Source organism: Zonotrichia leucophrys, chromosome Z, assembly GCF_028769735.1.
Source record: "Zonotrichia leucophrys gambelii isolate GWCS_2022_RI chromosome Z, RI_Zleu_2.0, whole genome shotgun sequence".
Classification (NCBI taxonomy): Eukaryota; Metazoa; Chordata; class Aves; order Passeriformes; family Passerellidae; genus Zonotrichia; species Zonotrichia leucophrys.
In genome coordinates this window covers 46021675-46037010 of record NC_088200.1, presented here as the reverse complement: position 1 = coordinate 46037010, position 15336 = coordinate 46021675, and the positions used below count along the sequence as shown (strand labels likewise).

Genomic DNA, 15336 nt, shown 5'->3' with positions numbered 1-15336 from the left:
CTTAAATATTGTGGGTCAGAGCATGTTCAAAACCTTATTTTGTCTGATGACTGCAAAAAAGTGTTTCAGGATTTAACATAATTTAAGAGCTGTGAACTACATTTGCTGTTCCTGTAGATTTTTGTTTCATTTCATTAAACATTAATGCTAATATTTGTGTTTTGTGTTGGGTGGTCTTAAATGTTATGGTGTTACTAGAATTGATCTGTCCCACTGTGTTTAAAGGTAGTTTTCGAGTACCTGGGAGATTAATTGTATGTGAAGTAGCTACAGTTCTTTTTCTCTTTTTTGTTCTTTTTTTTTTTCCTTCTATTCAGAACCTCCCAATTCGCTTGATCTTAATGGTTCCCAGCCCAGAAGAATAAAGCTCACTGCTCCAAACATCAATCTCTCATTGGACCAGAGTGAAGGGTCTATATTGTCTGATGATAATTTGGATACACCCGATGAAATTGACATTAATGTAGATGACCTTGACACTCCTGATGAAGCTGACTCTTTTGAATACGCTGGACAAGGTAATGGTCTACATTGTAAATGTAGGGTTCATCAATGCTGGGCATTTTTATTTTTAGGTATTTTTACTGTCTCCTATTTTTTTGACTTTTATTCCTCCTGTGTGAAGTAATATCCTTCTGTTTATTCAGAAGGATATTCATGTCCTGTTCCTTGCTGCTAGTACCTTATAAAACATAAACATGTAAGAATTTTAATTGCTGATGTAAATACAAACAGTTCACAAGCTATTTGAGGGGAAAACAAGTGTGTACACTTTACAGCCAAGAGCAGAAAGAAACTTTAAAAATGAATCAGTTCAGACTGAATTTTCCCATGCATTTACTTTCCCTAATGCAAGTGAGGTTGCTGAGCATACAAGAACGGTTGCGTTATTTTAAGTGGTATTGCCAAAGAGGCATTATTGTCTACTCTCTCATACATTAGCATCTCTAATGTTACTTCTCATGAGGAGGATGATTTCCTTATGGGTAGATGCAGAGTGTGGTGATGAGTTGCTTGATAGTTAGAAGATTTTACAGTGAAGGTTAAAGCTAACACACATACACACAGGCTCACATGCTTTGACTGTTGTGACCGCCATGTGAGAGAAAAAGTCTCTAGTCTGCAGTAGAACAGATGTTTCCTTTTAACCCTCAGGTAATTAAATTTAACTCCAGTGATTTTGGTAGCAGTTGTATTGATGGCATTTCCTTCCAGTGTTTTTTTTTTCCTGCTTTCTAAATGTGATGATTTGTTTGGTTCTTAAAGTTAGACCAACTACCCAAAATCTTAAGTGAAGACCCCAGGGTCCTTCTGGTTTTGGTGACATTTATACAATTGTGTAGTTTTAGATAGTTAATAGTAAAAAAATCTTTGACTGAGATGAGCCATGAAAAGAATAGAAAATACCAAAACAAAAAAAAACTCAAAGAATGAGCCATGAAAATAATAGAAAAGACCAAAAAAAATTATCAAAATAAGCAAGCAATAAAAGAAGTTGGCTATGTGCTGATAGCTAAGATTATAGTCATAAGAACCGGTGCAGAATGGCTTATTTGCCTGGTAAATAGCCTTTGTTATCTTTGTACTCCTGTACTCTACTATTAGCTGGTATGCACTCATCTTGATGTTACCAGTAATCTCCCACAGTTCAATGTTTATAACTGCTGCCAAACCCAGAAAAGTAAACACTGAGAAAAGCATATCTGTTGAGACCAGAAAGAACAGTGACTTTTGTCATGATCAGACTGCTGAAGGTCCCTTTGAACTGCAAAAGACAACTGAGAAGAGCAAGACTGTTACCATGTCTCAGGAGTCCACCTCATCACTGAAAAAATGTCTTTGTATTATAAGTTAATACTGAGACCCATTTTTTCAAATGAATGGTGAAGAACAATTATCACAACTGCAATATGCATGGAATATGAGAGCAGAAATACTAAAATACTTGCCTTGAACTAGCACCTGACTTGTTCAGAGATTAGTTGATCATCAATTTCACAGGTTGTGGCTTTTTAGTCACTAATACCATACATTTCAACATTCCCTTTACAAGCCATGCAAGTTTCTGAAATGCGCTTTTTATCATTATTGATTTAGATTACATAAAAATTTCATTTCTGAAAACCATACATGAGTATCAGTGAAGGCCTTCTCTCCAATCCGCATATTTATAAAGTAAGAATGGTTATTATTTTATTTATTAGATATTTATTTCCTTTGTGAATTTCACACTGGTGCATCTTCCTCTGCAAAATCAACACTCCAGGCAGTAAAGGAGAGCTATTTCATCAGGGACAGGCAGTCTAGTACCATTTCAATTAAAAAATAATTCGTAATTCTGCCAGCTACACTTCTCTGCCTCAATCATGTTCCTTGTATTTCACAAGGAATTAGCTGACCAGACAGGCTTTGTAGGCTGTGTTTATAATCCCATCTGCCTATTCTAAAAGTACCTGAGCTGCATAATAGTGTCCTGTGGAGACGCTGTATAAGGATACAGGATACAGGAATGGGCTGCCAAAGTTTGCATAACTTGAATGTGTGCGTGTAATTTTCATGTTGCTACCAACAGTGCCTTTGCAAAACTGACAACAAAATTGCATTAAGATACCTGGGTTTGGAGGTAGTGGGGTTATGCATTTAGTAAGCTTATTCCCAGTGTCACAGAATATGTGGTATTTCAAAGCTGAATGCTATTGTTAAACATCATGATCATTGTGCCCTGGGAATGCATTAATAGATTCTTCAGTTCCTCAGCATATAATCTGCTGAGCAACAGCTGTTAAAGCAATTTGAAATACTATACTTGAAAAACCCCACTTTTTTTCAGACTGTCCTTTTTTCCAACATTAGAACTTCTCAAACTCATTTGGAGTTCTTAGGGAACAAAAGGCTTACATGGTCACACTATATTTGCACATGTATTTATTTCTTGATTTTCCATCCCTGTTTCAACCATTAATACAATTTTATTTGAGTGGTTTTTTAACTCATTGGTTGCTTAGACAGTGAGGAAAGAGGTTGAAATATTCCTCCTTTCTTTCAGGATTCCATCATGCAGGAACTAGTTAAAGTAGAGAATTGTTTATACAATCAGATTTCATTGCACACGAGAGAATCTACCTCAGAGAGGGGCATCTTCTGTAATATAGTATATATTATATACAGTATAATTCTGTAATAATGTTTTGTATTATGGATAGAAAATACAAGACAGGCAGCAGTAGAAATTCAGACTTTGTTAGTCCTATTGTAACAGTAAATTTGTGGTCAACCGATCTTTTTCAGGTTAGAGAAACTTGGTGTTTGTTACAGATCTGGTGAAATGATTGGTAGGATTTATTGGAGAATTCAGTTTTACAAAATAATAGTTAGTACATGTATGTATATGTGCCTGTACCTTCTATGTAGTATATGTGGTATGCATATAGTATACTATCATATTCCTGATTTCATAGATAACTTTTTTAATTCTTATGATGAACTACTGTGTTTTGAGGATCAGATGATTCAATTTGTATTAGCAGTAGTTGAAGAAGAAGCCTTAATCAGAGAGGCACATTGTAGATAACCCAACACATAGAAAGGTTTGAGGGCACCTATGAAACATTGTGTTCTTTAGTTCTTGTCAATTAAAATTGCTCCTTGGAGTTTATTCTTAATTCTCATACATCTTCTTAGTATTTTCAAATAGAATGCCTGCAGCTTTTTATGTACTCTTGTGTATGTCATTATGTATCTCACTCTTTGTTTACTGTTAACTCCCGTACTGACTTGCAATTTGAATTCTGTTCTTATGACTGCAGAGACAGAATAATCTTTTAGAAAGAGCAGTATACTTCAAATATGTGTCATTCTGCTCTTATTTATGCCAGTACAGTAAAAATGCAGTTAATTTCAGTCATCCATCTCAAATGTATGTAACAGCAAAAATATTTAGAGCTTTAACAGGAGGAGGTAATACATACAGTTCCCCTTTTCAGAAGAGCAGACTGCTGCTAAAGATGCTTCCCAGGAGGAGTCTGAATCAATCCCTGAGTACTCTGCTGAAGAGGAGCGAGAGGACAACAGGTTATGGAGAACAGTGGTTATTGGAGAACAAGAACAGAGAATTGATATGAAAGTCATTGAACCATACAAAAAGGTCATTTCTCATGGAGGTAGGAGCTGCTGTAAGCATTTTTTAAATTGATGTAAAAAATTCATACTTTATTGATCATTATTTATTTTTTGTTCCATTATCATATTGACAAGGGGAGAGAAAATTTATTTTTCAGCTTTGGCTGAAGCCAGCCAGGCTTTAAGTTCAATGGGGCAATGACTAATAAGAATTTTAAATTTAAAGCTATTTTGGAAGCAGCATACTGCTTCCAAATACTGACATATTTGTGTCAGGAGCCGTCTGGTCATTGTAGGGTAAAACTGTCTGAGACAAGGAAAAAGGCTTTTGACTTATAGCAAAATAAAATTTTGAAAACTTTATTTGGTGAGTTTTGACAAAACCTTTTGTGTGAGGAAGCGTAATGCTCTGTGATTTATTGAATGATGTATGTGATTGCGCAGATCTAAATAAGTAGAGAGGCAAAAGAAAAACAATGGGGCTTCCATTCATATGGCAACCCCCCTTATGCTATTTTTCTGCCATTTATAGTTGTCAGAAGCATAATAACTATCAAATAATATATCAAAGAAAAGGAGGAAAATGGCACCATGTGCTTGCTCTATTTTCTCATTTGCTTATCTGCTTCCCATCTTCCTCAGAGAATTCATAATTTCAGTGTTACTAGTACACATCTGTTTAAATTAATTCAGATGGGTAAGTATTACTCTTAAGTGCCTTTTCCTTGGTGTCTCAGATTTGGATTATCTTTGGATTCTGTATTTTTGGGGGACACTCCTTGCTATCTGTTAAGCAAGGTATTAGCTTGGTGTATAGCAAGGTATTAAGATGAGTTGTTTTATTCCTGCAAAAACTGAGACAGACAGTGTAGCATCTCAGAGGTAAGATTTATGAGTTTATATAGGGATGCTTTTTTCACAGTGTTGTTGGTCTGCAGCATCAGTTAAAGATACTAAAATGTTGAGGTTAAAATGTTTTCAGTGTTGAGCCTATGTGTGGTAAAATTACATAAATAATTGATGGTTAATTTTTACATTAAAAACAGCTAAACGCTAGCCTACAGCTATTCATGTACAGAAGGTTTAACCAGAATTAATAAAGATTTTTAGGGCTCAACTCATTTTCTACTACCCCACTACCATCAAAGATTTGTGAATGTGATGACCCCTCAGACGCAATTTAGCAAACATACCCAGATGGTTTAATTTAGGAAACAAACACAAAATACTTTTGGGCCTTGCTAATGTTGTTTATTTATATATTTTTGTGTGCTGGAAACTAATCAATATGCATTTGCAGTAAAAATTGTATATTTCCTACTAGATGTTGAATTTTGTGTTTATATCAGCTTTTGTGAAAAATCAGTGTTTAATGGGAGCCTAGGTAATTCATCTGAACTCTCATAGTATGAAATAATATGAATTCAAGTTTTAAATGTCTGATGTTTTGCTGGATCACAAATGTAAGATAAAGAGCATTTAGGGGTTTTTTTTACTTTTGGAAGGCTGTTTTGCTATTAGTCAATAGCATTAGTCATTGTAAAACAAACAGTATAAGATATAACAATAAATTTCAGCCTGCTGCTGGCTAAACTGGAAATTTTTCCTGATATCTAGGCAAATCAAAGTAAGTTAAGGACTGGATTAAATTCTGTATTTATGAAGTGGCAGACTGAAGACAAGCAAACAAAATCATGTTGTTGCATCTAATGCAAAAAACTTTGTGGACAACTCAAACAGTTTCTACATTAAGGCAGCAAGGCCCATTCCATATGAAGTTCCCTTTGGCAGTACTTCAGTGGAGTGTTCAGAGGGCCAGGAGTCTTTTCTTTAATCTCAAGAATAATAGTAGTTTCTGACTAAAATTAGTCAATAGGAAGTCAAATCAAGCATTTCTTGATTCAAAGATCTACTGAACATTCCTCCCTACCAAGTGACAGATAACAGCAAATGCAGAACTAGGCTGTAGCTATAAAATAAGAAAGGGGAGAGTAGATTTGGCAGCCTAGGTATGAGATTGTCTTTACTATATCCTGTTGGGGAAATTTCTTAGAGATCTTTTTTTTTGCTTTAGGCTGAGATTTTGGGCAGATGGCTTTTATTGGCATTTAGTGATGAATTAAAATACACTTGTCCCTAGGGTGAACATTCCTTCTCCTCAAGCATGTGTGAGAAAAAAAGGGCTTAGATTTATCTGTGGATTTTTCTTCTATGTGTTGTTAGTTAGCATCTGCACATAATTGTTTTGCTTTCCATGAACTGCAAACTGTGCTGTGTAATTTAGTGGATGCACCTGCCATAATGTGCTCTTACTGCCAAATTCCTGAGCCTGCCAGCTGGACAGATTGCTTTATTATAAAGTCTTTTTATGTATAAATTCTATATATAAAATTTATATATAAATTTTATTAAATTTGTGGAAGGAAGGAAATGTCCTCCCTATTTGCAAACCTGAGGGGGAGAGAAATACTGCTTTTGCTTGTTGTTGTTGAAACCCAGCTGGCAGCCGTGCCCCACACAGTCAGTTGCTGACTCCCACATGGTGAATCAGAAGAGTAAGAATGAGTAAAGTCTTGGATTGAGATAAGGACAACTTAATACACAGAGCACAATCTGTACACACAAGGAAAGTCAAACAAGAAGTTCATTCACTGCTTCTCAAAGATAGGCAGGTGTTCAGCCATCTCCAGGAGAGCAGGACCTCATCACACAAAACACTTGGGAAGATAAAGGCCATCACTCCAAGTGTCCCCTTCTACTTCCTCCTTCTTCCTCTCCTGAGCATGATGCCATATGGTCTGGAATATCCCTGTGGTCAATTGGGGTCAGCTGTCTTGGCAATGTCCCCTTCCCCTTCCAAGTTCCTGTGGATCCTCAGCCTGCTCTCTGAGTGGTGGGGGGGCAGTATAAAAAGCAGGAAAGGCCTTGGTGCATTGTGAACACTGCACAGCAATAATAAAAACATCTCTGTATTATCAGCCCTCTGATTTCAGTGCTAATCAAAACCACAGCCCCATGCTTGCCACTGTGAAGAAAACATGCTGTCTGCCAGCTGAAACCAGCACAATTCCAAATAATCTAGCTTAATAAGAATACATGCTGAAAACAGGACTTGAATTTCATAAGCACTTTAGTTAGGTTTGGATATTGCTCTCCAGTATCCAGAAAGCACTGTAAAAGTCTTAGAATCTCCTTTTGCAAAGGTTGTTTAAGTGTTAGTATAAGCCTTTAATTTTTGTCATAAAAACCTGTTCCTGAGGGGAATTGAAGTTTCCTTCACAAATACTATAATCTTTCCCTTAGTGTCTGTTTTTTCTAGACTCAAAAGGTTTTTGAAGGTACTCTGAGTATATCTGTCTTCTGTCTCTGCGTCACTAGTGCTGTCTACCTACAGCCATTCCTACGGCATCTTTATAGATCCCCTCCTTATTGCATGTATCCTTTAAGCAAAACCTTCAACTGAAATGCAGGAATGCTTTTTATTTATTATTTATGATAAATACAGAAAATCCATGGCAGCTGCAAAGGGTTGTGGAGACAATTAATCAGCATTAATCCATCATGAAACAGAAACATATTCTTTTGGATAATAAGCAACCGTGCTGGGCCCTGGACTGGTAGTGCTACAGCTTTGAAGATTGACAGCTATCATTAGGCAGTGATGCAGCCCAGAGAATGCCAGTATTGGACAAGTGGAGCATTGAAGGTTAAAAAGTAATTTACACAAAACTTGCAGCAGAGGATTTAACTGATCCCCAGGAGCTTTTAAGGGATAGTGGAGTGCAGTCATAATTATAATGTTCTAAAGCCGTTGGAGCTGCACAGGCCAACTGAGATTGGACTGCAAGACTTTGCCAAACATAATTCAAACTTTGCAGGACAACAAATGCAGGATATTTTCTTTACTCCCTTATTCCCCAGTCTGAGGTGAGCATTCAGTACATGATTGCCATAGAGCTGCAATGAACTGGAAGTAGAAACTTTAGAGGGTTTTTTTGCTAGTCACTATAAAAAGTTTACTGGTAGTTGTGGTGTGTGTGTTTTTTGAGGATTCAGCTTAGCTGACTGTCCAACTTCTTTATCACTTTATAATAGTTCATATATTTTCAAACCTTCAGTATGAAGCATTCTGGGATGCTTCAGCAGTACACATAGTGGCTTTATTACAGGATTTTAAAAAATTATCCTGTTAAAAGCTTTTGGAAAAGATAAAAATGCTTTTTCATTTTTTTTTCCACAGGATACTATGGTGATGGTCTGAATGCTATCATTGTGTTTGCGGCATGCTTCTTGCCAGACAGCAGTCGAGCTGATTACAACTATGTCATGGAAAATCTTTTCCTGTGAGTGATATGTGAGCAATGTGACAAAGTCTTTTGAGTTAGTACTCAGAATAATGCAGTGAGAGGTAACCTGTCTTTCCTTAAGAGGTAATTTTGGCCATTAGAAGGGGAGTGACAAGGAAAAAAGCAGTTTTAGATAAACTGCCCAATGGGGTATTATTTTGGTATCCTTTGCCTACTCACCTTCCCAAATTAAGGTGCATTTGTCAGGACCAAATCTGACTGTTAGTATCTCTCTAAAAGCCAAGGAGTGTGATATCTTCACCTTGCTGGGGCTACAGTCTTTACACAATTTCAGTAATAATTTCCAGGTCTTGCTGGGAGCAGTCAGCAGGGGCTTTGACAGTTTTTCACTGTTCATTGTTTATTATTATGATGTATCCCTGAACATGTTTTTTGTTTAGGAGTTACTGGGCCTTTTTTTGACGCTTGCTTTTTAAAAACAGGATAAATGGCAATTGCTGACACAAGAATCTCTAACTATGCTTCCTGACTCCAGCTGCTTCTGATTCAGCTAGAAGTGGCAGGGGCCAGTTGGGCAGGTTACAAATTTGGACACATAACCCCAAATCTATCACAGGAAAATTATTCCTAATAGCAATTGGTTTGGCAGCCCAAAATTTTGAAGGCAACTCTCTCCTGAAGTGCCTGCAGCTACTTCCACTTACAGCTGTTAAAAAAATGAATCATTCCAATGTTTTCTGTGCTAAAATGCAGTAAGTAATATTTAGAGCCATTTGCAGCTTAGAAGGCACTGAGAGCACAGACCCAGGTCTGCTTAATATTCCAGCCTGTGAAGATGTACTTGTTGGCACCCAGTGCCTTTAACATTGTCTCTATGTGTGAAAATCAAGACTCAGTGTTTTAGTTTGTGGTCAGAACAACTGGTATCATTTGCCTGGTTGAGCCTCTAAGAATGCAATGTGATCTATAGTAACTGATACACACAATGCTCAGTGATTTAGAAGAGAAGAAAGAATTACTTCAGTGGTTTTAACTTGATAAGTAAGGAACAAAGCTGACTGTAACCGTGACTGACATTCAATAGTTGTTCTTTGTTTTCACCCAAGACCCTTGTTCAGATAGAACTGGTGAGAAATTAACTTTGCAGAGAAAGCCTTAAGAGCCTTTTCTACATGGCTTAAGTATATTGCTGAAGTCAATTTTGTAAGTCACTTTTTCTGGAGTAGTAATAAAAATGTGAGTTCATGTTGACTGTGAACTTGCAGCTTATTTTAAGTCATGTAGACAGTTGGGTCTCTCCAAGAAAAGAAGAAAAAGGAGAAAGTTCAACTCTTTCTTTCCGTTCTAGGTCTACATGGAAAGAGAGAGAGTACAATAGTTTGCTAAATATACAGTAACTGATATTTTTAAATATTTGGTAATTCGTTACTATTGAATTATATAGGGATCTGGAGAGACCTGCAAACCACTGAATCTCTTTTTTTATGCAGCATCTTTCTGGTAGCATATAAGCTACCTCTAGTTTCTGATTAACAACTGTCCTCAACAGCTCCTTTCCCATCTGAATTCCTTTCACATTTCCAGTTATCTTCTTCCTATTTTTTATATTAACTAATTATGTAAAATTGTCTTTGAAGGGATGAATTTGTGTGAAAATTCTTGAAACATCTTCTACAGCAGTTTTTGTAGATAGTGCAGAACCACATTAAAAAAATCTACTTTTTAATTTGTGGTTGCCTGGATGTCAGATTAAAGCTAGTCCACAGATAAATTTTTTTTTAAATAATCTCAATTTGAAAAAATACACATTGAAAACAAAACCAGCACTTTGCTTTCTCAGTGATTCATTTGTTCTAGTCAATGAGAAAATTTCTGTCCATCTTTTCAAATAATGAAGAAATTGCCATTATTAAAAAATAATAAATTATTAGATAGGTATAATTTGCAAGGGAACTCTTGCTCCCTTGACATTTTTGGACATTTTGGACATTTTTGGACATTTTGGACATTTTCAGTCATTTCCATGACTGAAAGTCTTGTCATATTTTAATACATACCTACACACTTGCACTTAGAAACTTGTATGTTTCAGTGTTAAGTGCCTTTAAAGCACTAGATGTTCTGCCATGTGGGAAGGGATAATCTTACAATCAGTCGAATAGTAGCTTTGTTGAAGTAGCTATTAAATAAGGCTTTATGCATAAGAATGTCCATGCAATCCCTTGCTTTCCTGTATCACTGTTAGACATAAGCCTTCACAAATGTGAGGCAAAAGCAGGGAGTGCACAACTGCAAGGTAAGAATGAGCAGTGGAATGCTTTCAGGGGGGAGGTATTTGGATGGCATTTACCAAATGCAAGGAACTGGTCTAGTTAATTTTGCCTGCTTTATGCCCAGGTAAAATACCACTCTCTGGTGAGAACTAGATTTCCTACAATTCTTCTAAAGACATTGCATCCTAAGGAATTTGAGGGTCAGATTAGATTGTGAGGCATTTCCATACAGCTCTGAAAGGGGGCATTATGCGTAGGGATAGAGCTGCCTTTTGTAGTGAGTGCACTGAGGCATTCAGGTTTTTAAGGTGTGACTTGTGGTTTTGCATTCTAGTTTTTACATTGGCATGCCTTGAGGCTGGATAGTAGAGAGAACAATTTGAACATTCCTGTGATGATCAGCTCCCACATGGAGTAGGGACATCTAAGTGGATCATCTGCATAGGTAGTCCCCAACAAGAATTTAACTGTCTGCTTATTTGAATGAGTTGTCTGCTCTCTAGGTAGAAAGCATTTGGTCCCAAGAGCACTGTATGATAACGGGTGTTGGGAGTGTTTTGCTCACTGTGAATGAAGTGATGGAGTGCTCTGTTCCATCAGATGTCAGGTAGATGGACAGGTTTTCTTGGGCTTGAGTGTCAAAGTATTTGTATTTTGCAGTCACAGACTCGATAGCAGGACTATAAGGATCACATGAAGTATAAACAAGTATCTTCTGACATCTTTTATTATTGTATTGAGCAAAACTGGTGATTAGAACAGTGAATAGAAGTTTCTCAAGAGTTAATTTCAGAAGTTCCTAGGACTTCACAGGATGCCATGTTCTCCCTTGCAAAATCTCCTGACTTAATTACTTTTTAAGAAAAAGCAAATTCACCAATGATACTTGAAAACTCACTACAGAACTCTGTTGTTGTGAGGAAGCCACATATTTTTGAAGGCACAGGTAAGACTGTGGTTTTCTAGCTGTGTGTATCTATAGGTACCATGGTGATCAGTGCTAAATATTTGGTTTTGTTTAAAGGAAAAGAAAGGCCTATCTTGTCATAAAATGTTCAATCTGCTTTCATTTATTCCCAACTGCCTGATTTAGTTTGGGATCAATCAGGTAGTGTACCCTATATGCTCACTGACATCTGTACTTTTGTCAGATATGTAATCAGTACCTTAGAGCTGATGGTAGCTGAAGACTATATGATTGTCTACTTGAATGGAGCAACACCAAGAAGAAGGATGCCTGGATTGGGTTGGATGAAAAAATGTTATCAGATGATTGATCGACGGTAAGTAGTGTTTACCTGTCTGATCCACAGCCATTATTTTAAATAGTGTCCATTTCTGTAACGCTCCTGTATGCTAGGGTTTACTCTGTATGATCTTTCTTTATCTTTTGTGGTTTTTCTGTTTTGCTAAGAAGCTATTGCTTTTGTTACTTAGATTACGGAAGAATTTGAAGTCATTTATAATTGTTCATCCATCATGGTTTATCAGGACAATTCTGGCTGTAACACGACCTTTTATAAGGTATGTAGCAAATACCTGTGATTTTCTATGTCCTTGAGAATACATAAGCACCCTAAATCATCAAACTGTGGCTGTTAATCTTTCGCTGAATAGTGCTCATTTTATAGTTCATGTTGGGATTTTGGAAATTGAATTTCGCTTTCCAAAGGTGAATAAGGGGAAAAAAAGGTGATTCATGTGAGTATGAGTATCTAGTTGTGGAAGTCATAGGCATGGTTTTCTAAACCTGTATGTGTATGTTCTGAGAATTCAGTTCCTTAAAATAGCCTTTGTTCAGAATCCAGATAAAAGGCATATAGAAAAGGGGACTGCATGTAACTATAATCACCTTATTAAAAAAATCTGGCTGCAGAACAAGATTAGGCTACGGTTCTGGGTTTTTAAAATATCATTACTGCTCATAGCTCATACAAGAGGAACTGTCTGCACCCTGAGGTGTTTGAATGCATTTGGATTCAAAAAATGTTTAATGCTGTCAAAAATAATGGTTTGATTAGTAAAACAATTTAAAAAAAAAGTCACCAACTTCAAAGACCTCACACTGCAGAGGATAGGCAAGTATGTAGCCAGGGAGAGCAAACTGGCATGAGTGAAAAAGAGTTGCTTCAGGCAAGAGACGAATCTTCAGCTACAAAAGCCACACAGAGAATGACTTGTGTCATGATAGATCTCAGGGAGTTCTGTTTACAGTCTGCAGGTGAAGACACTGCAGGTGGAGATCTCTGGGGAGATCACAGTCCCAGGGTGCTCTGTCCTGATAGAGTGACATGGGGTTGGGGAAGCACATGAGTTGTCCCATTGCTGCCAAAGTGCAGCAGGCAGAATGTCATAACAGAGCTCCTTTCTAGATGTGCTGTCTTAAAGACCAAGCTGAAAGTTACTCAGAATACCAGAGTAAAAGTGAAACAAAACTTGGGATTATCAACAGTAGTTAGGAGGATTTGCTGAGTTGCATTTGATATCTGAGATATTTCAGTTGCCATCCTATTTGCTCCCATAAATGACAGTTTGGTCTTTTATAAAAGTCATGTCTGTTTCAATTCATTAGTCATTTATTCAAAGTAGCTGTATTAAGCAGCAGTGACGAGAGGTTTTTCATTGTGAAACAGGAGAAAATGTTCACTCTAAATAGTTTGGCAAAGGAGATTAGCAGTGTGGAACAAGAAACACTAGTGACTATCTTGGCCAGGTAGATTGAGTCTTGGTGCAAGAAGAAAGTGAAGGGCAAATAGAAGCTGAAAAGGTGGGCAGGACACACGGCTAGTATGACTTTTGTGGAGAATGACATGAGATATTTGGACCACCTTACCAAGGATAGAAGAACATGATGAGTTCCCTTCCCTTTCTTCAGGAGGTAAGGAGATAAAACTTGATTGGATTGAAAGCCAATGACTATAGCTTAGTTTGCTAGCCCTCAGCTGTTCCCTGAACCCATGACAGGCACGGTGGGAATTTTAGAGTGAGAAATTAATTGGCCACAAGGCAAGCAGAGATTTCACTGAGATAGCTGAAGGAGCCAACATAATTTTAACTGTATATCAGCTGAGATGTGGGGCTAAACAGTAGAAATCAAAAACCTGAAAGACAACAAAATGGTAAGTGGCTGAGTGTGAGATACCCTCAGTTCTACCTCAGCTCTATCTTTTTTCTTCCTCAAAAACTGGCAAGATAATTCAGTGGAGTGTGGGACCATCTTGACTGAGAAAGCATTGTTTGAATATATAGAATTAAAGAACTAGAGAGAGCAGATATATATCTTAGGTACTCTTTTAGAACCCCTGTTGATATTCATGCCAAAAATTACTTAAGCTGTGTTAGGTAAGAAATTAGATTTCAAAGGGGTTCATCAAGTGGTGAAACATGCTTGGCATTTGACAGAAACACTTAAATGAGGGAAAGTTACCAGTATTGGCAGTATGCTTTCCCTAAAATCTGAAAGAAACTGTGTCTGGGATGCCCATACAGTGACTCCCACATGAAGGAATTAGAAATCAGTTGCTGTAGTGGAATTAGTGGACCCAGAAGAATATTCAGGAAAAAAAACTACCCATTGAAAGATTTTTTAATCCCCTCCCACTGTCTTTAGAAGCTTATGATTGGCTTGCAGTTTTCCAGGTTAGCTTAGATAGCAATGCTGATGCTGCAGATTATGATAACAATTTGTATAAAATGCTAAGAATCTGTATGTTTCCATGCTTTGACTGGACAGTTGTGGGTGATTCTTGCATCTAAAATGTGATCACTCTGTGTGCCTAGTGATGCTAATTTGGTACAGAGACTAATCACAATGAGTGAGCTTAAACAACTGTTCACAGGACTTCCATGTATTCCTGTTCCCAAAATGAGTTGTCCATTTTGCATCATTGGGAAGATACCTCTGTTGAGGAGAGGGGCAGTAACCTTCTGCTCAGAGCTATTTCAGAGGCTTCATGTTGTCTGGCTGTACTTGCAGGTCAGCAGTAAATAGAAAGAACGTGCTCTGTTTTCCAAGACCTACACTTATATATATGGTCAATATGAGCTTGCCACTATTACTGCTATTATAAGATGACCTAAATACAATGAGAGCTAAATGTGAAAAATTGCTTTGTAGGCCAAATGAGAAAGATTTCTCATAAGCTTACACTTATCAAATAACTTAGGTTAGACAAGTAAATAGCCTTGTGTTTTAAGTGTGTTTTCTGAACAATTTAGCCTTTTTTCCAAGTGATCATTTTATAAGCACAATAAATGAATCATATAACACAGCTGAAATAAACACATTATTTCGTGATAGAAAGGCACTGCAGTAAGAATATAGAAAGGCACTGCAGTAAGAATAGACACAATCAGATCTGTGCTCTTCTGAATAAATGATGAAATTTAGTTTTATTGTGTTTGAGAATTAGTGTAAAATAGAAATGCTGAGTCATCACAATCCCTTGATAACTGTGTTTATGATTATATCCGTATCAAGTAATGCTTTCCGTCTCTTTTTAAATGTAAGTAGTCTGTAAGGGATTTTTTAATCTTTTCCAAATCTTTACACATCTCCTTCCAACTGTAAAACTAATCACATTGTCTGGTATGTAGGAAGTACAATTTACAATGTTGGCTTAATAATGTGATTCAGG

General features: G+C 36.9%; 1 protein-coding gene across 5 annotated transcripts in view; it reads left to right on the top strand.

Moving 5' to 3' along the window:
• The window catches only part of PRUNE2 (prune homolog 2 with BCH domain), a 128566-nt gene that overhangs the window by 103406 nt on the left and 9824 nt on the right, over positions 1-15336 (top strand). For all 5 annotated transcript variants that reach the window (XM_064735199.1, XM_064735198.1, XM_064735196.1 and 2 more), the window contains exons 11-15: positions 318-518; positions 3984-4160; positions 8360-8462; positions 11851-11982; positions 12137-12223. In XM_064735199.1, coding sequence (XP_064591269.1) covers positions 318-518; positions 3984-4160; positions 8360-8462; positions 11851-11982; positions 12137-12223 — 700 coding nt within the window. The remainder of the gene's footprint in view (positions 1-317; positions 519-3983; positions 4161-8359; positions 8463-11850; positions 11983-12136; positions 12224-15336) is intronic.